This window comes from Sciurus carolinensis, chromosome 14 (genome assembly GCF_902686445.1).
Source record: "Sciurus carolinensis chromosome 14, mSciCar1.2, whole genome shotgun sequence".
NCBI lineage: Eukaryota > Metazoa > Chordata > Mammalia > Rodentia > Sciuridae > Sciurus > Sciurus carolinensis.
In genome coordinates, this window is record NC_062226.1 from 44,527,443 (window position 1) to 44,533,442 (window position 6,000).

The 6,000-nt window shown below is 39.2% G+C and overlaps 1 protein-coding gene across 2 annotated transcripts in view; it reads right to left on the reverse strand.

The window, feature by feature from the left end:
- Window positions 1-5,172, reverse strand: part of Tek (TEK receptor tyrosine kinase) — a 114,831-nt gene extending 109,659 nt beyond the window's left edge. For both annotated transcript variants that reach the window (XM_047525408.1, XM_047525407.1), the window contains exon 1: window positions 4,781-5,172. In XM_047525408.1, coding sequence (XP_047381364.1) covers window positions 4,781-4,832 — 52 coding nt within the window. In that variant the 5' untranslated portion in view covers window positions 4,833-5,172. The remainder of the gene's footprint in view (window positions 1-4,780) is intronic.
- Between the last annotated feature and the right edge of the window lie 828 nt (window positions 5,173-6,000).

Below are 6,000 nucleotides of genomic sequence, written 5' to 3' on the forward strand. Positions count from 1 at the left end.
TATGAGGCCCTGCATTCACTCCCCAGCACTGCAAAAAGCAAACAAATATTTATGCATAATTTGGATGTTATGATTTCATTGGATCAAATAAAATTTCTGTAGTCCTTGAAAAGCTCAAGATGAATTGTAGGCATATGAATTAAAATTTTGTGATAATGTGGTAGAGGTATTATTCAAAATAGAGGTATTTATAAAATTCGAGATTTGCAAAATTCAAGAACTACAAAATGTAATGTTATATTAACATATATACTATGTTTATTTGCAGAACTATAAGGTCCAAATCAGAAAAACCTAATATCAAGTAAAGGCCTGCTTAAACATGCTTTTATGAATGCCTAATGTATCAACAAAGGGAAGAAGGAAGTTTTCTTTTTACTTTGTTGACAGGAAATATTTAACATAAGCTAAACTTTTAGGATAAGAGTGAATATTACTTACAATGAATACAAAAACTGATTATGACTATTTATTACTATTATTTCCTCCTGGCTGAAACCCTTTCTTCAACATTTCTTTCTTCTTTCAGGTCTTCTGTGAAGTACCAACAGTTCTTTACCACCTTTAATTCCCTTCAATACAAATTACTAGACATATAAAAAATATTTTTTAAAAATTACTAGACATTAAATACATGCAACAGGAGGATATAAAAGAAATAACATTTGTTGTCAAAGATTTGAGAGGCTTATTGAGCTAAATTCATGTGCCCAGAGCTCAAAGACACAGCCTACAGGATCTCTGCACAGCAAGGGAAGAATAGCAAGAGGCAGGTTGAACCCCAGCAGGGAGAGTTGAACTGTTTGGAAAGTGAATATGAAAAATGCCATTTCCAAGTGGATGGAACAGCATGAACAAGAGCCAAGAAGAAAATGTGTAGACTGTGGAGATAGGCCTGGTTGAAGCAGAAGGGCCCTAAGCAGGATGAATGGCTAGGGGAGACATTAAATAGCAGGTGAGGTGTGCTGGCTTACTGAGTGAGCAGTGGCCAGCACAAGATTTGAGGGATTGGATCATGTGGAGCTCTTGTAGGAGGACCTGAGTAGTGAGAGACCTGCCTGCATCCTGGGAAAGATGACATCAGTCTTGACTAGCATGGTGACCCTCACAGCAGCACTTCTCCTCCGACTATACTGGTTTTACTTAAGAGAAACTATATTGGCTCAGCACTTTACATGCAGTATCACCTTTGAGAAATGGATATTCTCATCCACAAAAGCTGAGAAAAATATAGGCTCAAGAATTTAAGTAACTTGTTTATGGTACCCAATTTGGGCTTTGACATCATCATCTCAGGTCTGTAACATCATGCTTTCAATCCCTTGACTTTCCCACTATGTCTGCTGTCAAGTTTCAGTGTTTAAAAATTGTGTTCTAAGCTGTGGATTGGAGTGAAATGATTACTCTTTGATTTGGGTCTTTTATTTCTGCTAATGCAAAATACTATACTTTCTGTATTATCTTTAGCAAGCAGAACATGTGTTGGCTCCCATGAAATTTGTGTGTTACCAAAATCCTGGGTGTCATAAGAACTTTCAGCAAGACAGTTCTCTCCTACATTGAACATACACAATTTATTTCTAAACCCAAACACAAGTTGGAATTTATCTATTTTGAAATGGTGTCCTTTGGTTTTAGTCCATACCATAGCCTAGAGAAATCTATTTGAATCCCATTTCTGTGTGCTAACCAATAAACCCTCCACAGCAAACCAGCAAATGACACAATCACACACATATCTTTTGATGGGTAGAGCCTCAGGAGACATGGATAATTTCAGAAGACTTCACAGCCCGTTTATCTAAATCCCTCATAGGACATACAGTCTTTGAGATGGACTTGGAAGGCTCCTTCCTTTTTGGATAGATTCTTAGAAGAACTAGACTCTTCTAGGAAGTTCTCCCAGGACAGGGCTATAAGGGAAGCAATAAGATCTCCCTACAAAGACGATGCATAAAGGGGGCATCTCTCCCTTTAAGAACAATTCCAAGAGGTGTCCTTGATCCCAACTTCTAGATTTCTACCCTTGACTACTCCGTCTTGACTCTAGCCTCCCAAGATCTTTACTAAGGAGGAAGCTCCACCTGGGCCCACTTTCCTTACCCAATACTACATTTCCTCTGCCACCCCAGACAAGATCTCTGCCATTTCTGAATCAAGTTGTTTAAAATGTCAAATGAGACAGGAAAGAGATATGAAGACATGCAACCAGAGACTTTTCCTTTGCGTCAGTGTTGATCATATAGTACATTCCATAATAAAGCAGAAAGAGTGATTTGGGGGAGGAGGGGAGCATATATTCAACTCTTTAGAGAGAACTACCTAGTTTGAGGATGGGGGAGTAGGGAAAAGGCAATATGTTTATTAGAACTTGTTTCCAAGCTAAAGTTGGCAATGACTCTCAACTGGGAAAGGCAAGTATAAGAATCTAGGAGTCTGTGGGAAGGATTCTGAAAGCTACATATCTCTTCCAACCCTCTTATGGGTTGGCATCTCCGCCACACAGTCACTTTTATTGAGGCAAATGGGCTATATTTTTTACAATTCTCTTTGTTCAGAACAAAAAGAGTGTGAAACTACCCACTGGACTAGAGAGATAAACTTATAAGCTGTATGTCGCTTGCTCTACTGCTGTAGTCTTCTGGTGGAGTCTGGCTTAAATGGGCTCCTGTAGCTGTGGACAGGAGCAAGTTGGATTGCTTTTGCTGCGTGGCCATGCCTTGGGCATTTGTGTTCACAGAAGTTAAAACTGAGAATGTAAGATGGGACTCCACACAACAGACCTACCCCAGAAACTAACATTACTAGGGTCCCCCTTCCTATCTCACAAGAACATGACCTCCTCCCTCCCGTCTGCTTACTCTCCAGAAGTCAGTGCTGAGGACTTTTCTTTTACCCTCTTCTCTTCTTCAAGGCGCTAAGATCAAACACATAGCAACTCTTTTTGCCGTATAATTTTTTTAAAAAACTAGTACCTTGAAAGTTCTTTTTAAATTTTTTTAGTTGTCAATGGACCTTTATTTATTTATATGTGGTGCTGAGAATCGAACCCAGTGCCTCACACATGCTATGCAAGCGCTCTACCACTGAGCTACAACCCCAGCCCCACCACATAATTTTTTTTGTTTGATTTTGTGACAACTTTTCTAAACTTATATTTCAAAGTGCTACAACATGGTCATTTTAGGGGGAAAAGTAAATTAAAACAGCTCTGTGTATTATTTAACCTAAAAGGTACATCAGAGCAACTGTAGGCACCTGGGCTTTGCATTCCTTTAATCCTTAATGTAGAATTGGTTTCAGATTTTGTATCACTAATAAATATGGCAGTTGGAAATAAAGCAAACCCAAAACAGGGAATCATAATTCCTTAAAGTTGATTATTAGAGAAATCAACATTTTGCATTAATAAAAACAATCCATATACTAAAATCATCTAAGAGAATCTTTCGTTTTTAGTAATTTGTTTTACACATTCTTATTCTTTAAAATATTAAATTTCACCAGGTGTGGTGGTACACACCTGTTATTCTAGTGGCATGGGAGGCTGAGGCAGGAGGACTGCAAGTTCAAAGCCAACCTCATCAATTTAGCAAGGCCCTAAGCAACTCAGCAAGAGTTGCTGAGTCCAATCTCTAAATAAAATATAAAAAAGGGCTGGGGATGTGGCTTAGTGATTAAGCGCCCCTGGGTTCAATCCCCAGTATAAAACAAACAAAATTAAATTTCCAATACATTATTTTTGAAAGTGATGTAAAACAAACTATATGCAATTCTGTTATCTTATTGGGTTTTTTAATACTTAATATTTTAAAGAAAAAATAAGAATACAGCCTGCACTATTAAGTAAATTTTCCCAAATTCATTTCCAATATCAATTTGATTTCCATTATAATAATTAGAACGTTTTCAAGCCAAAGGTGAGAGACTGATGGCAATGATAATGTATGGGTGATCTGCAGCTCAGGTCTCCACGCTGCTCTCAGTCCGTCACACAGGTAGAGGAAGTTACTGGGGCATGCCACTATCTAAAGAATCTCTGCAACAAGTATACCAACCCCTGCACATTCTGGTCAACCACTTTTTAATGTCACACCAGGTCTTGGTACTCTCCTGTGCCCAATGATCTGGGTAACTGCCTAAGCTTTAGATTCATTGGACCAATAAACACTATGAATTGCTATATGCCAAATGTTGTTGAAAGCAAAACAAATATTAAGTAGCTCTAATCTCCCTGATCTCAACTACAAAGCCCAGAATTTGACTGCTTTCATTCAAATAGGATGGAAATATGAAATCTTCATAGAAAAACATTTTTGTTCTTGTTTGACAATGACAGTCTACACGTTATCTTAAGCGGGCCCCAATAATACTTGGCATGGATTTTATTTTTTTAAAAATTGAAGGCTTTCTTTGAAGCAGGTAAAACCAGGTTTTGTTCTGGTTTATTAATAAGGAAGCACTCCAGAATGAGGAGCAAGAAAACAGTGCATGATAGTAAGCAGATCTTTCCAAATCAGGTAACGTAATCAGTTCTCAGAGAGTCTATGGCAAGAGAGGCAATCACCCAGAAGACTTCTAGAAAATCAGTTTTTGCCACAAGGGCTTTGAATACATATATTAACTGGAGAGTCAGAGAAACAGTGCCGATGCTGCAGCTACCCATGGTTAACCAGCACTAAGGTTTGGTGAGAGAGCCCAGAAGTCACTATTTAAACAAACAAACAACAACAACAGCAAAAAAAACATGAAACAAAAAGAAAATAGAGCCAAACCTTACCAGAAAGGAGCAAGCTAACTCCATAGAGCACGAGGCTGGCTAAAGAGTCCATGCTTCCCCGAATCTCTCCATCCAGCGTCCACAGATGTGCATGAGGTCCCAAGGATCCTTCAAAAACCCAGAGCTTTGTGACTTTCCACTCGCATGTTCTGCTAGCTCTTGTTTACAAGTTCGAGGCAAGAAGGAACAGCACAGAAGCAGGCTGTAACAGTCTCATTTCTGTCTGAGCACAGGGAGTTTTAAGTTCCTTTTTCCTGTTTCCTTTGTAGATTAGGATGGGAAAGGCTGTATCTTAAAGGCATTCGGTATCAGCAGGGCTGGAGGCACTGCAAGCCCTATCCATCTTGCAATTCATCAAAACACTTATCTGTTGCTTCTGCTTCTGCGTCTGCTGCCGTTGTAGGAGTAAAGGAATTTTTGTTGAAAGTATGAGTCCTGGTCAGCATTTTCAGAAACAATGGGGGTATCCTCTCATAGGCGGAGACCTGGGAATAACAAACTCTCCACCTATGTATGGTATGCGATGAAGACCAGACCTCCTGGGACCTCTAACAGCTCTCCCAGCCCCACTTGGGATCCCTACAGAAAGGGTCTTTTGGGCGTGGGGAGCTTTTGCTTTTATAGTCTCGGTTTAACCCACATGGTTTGAATGGGGGTGGAAGGTTCCCATGGTGAGAAAACACAACCTGGAAGACACTTAATTTGAGCAAGCACCGGTGAGGTTAATTCTCAGTGCAACCACGGGAGAAGGAGTCCAAAATTGTTAGTCTGTTTTCTTTCACACAGATGGTCTATTTGCTGGCCATAAGCCCAAACACATGCATGCTACTAGTTATAGCTTTAATTTTTATTAACATTTCATCTAAAGGTGATCTAATTTCATGAAGAACTTGGCATAGAAAGATTTTAGTAATGAGTAGGGTGTAGTGAGGCATGCCAGTAATCTCAACTACTCCAGAGGCTGAGGCAGGACAATGACAAGTTCAAGTCCAGCTTGGGCAACTTCATGAGATCCTGTCTTAAGATAAAAAATAAAAAAGGTTGGGGGCATAGCTCAGTGATAAAGCACCCTTGGGTCCAATCCCCAGTATCAAAAACAAAACAAAGATTTTTGATAACGGGAAAAATTTCAGTTACTGAACAACAGTGTTTCAGAAGCAAATTATATTCATACTTTTTATAAAAGGTAAAAAATCAAACAAGTTTCCCCTAACCTTGGA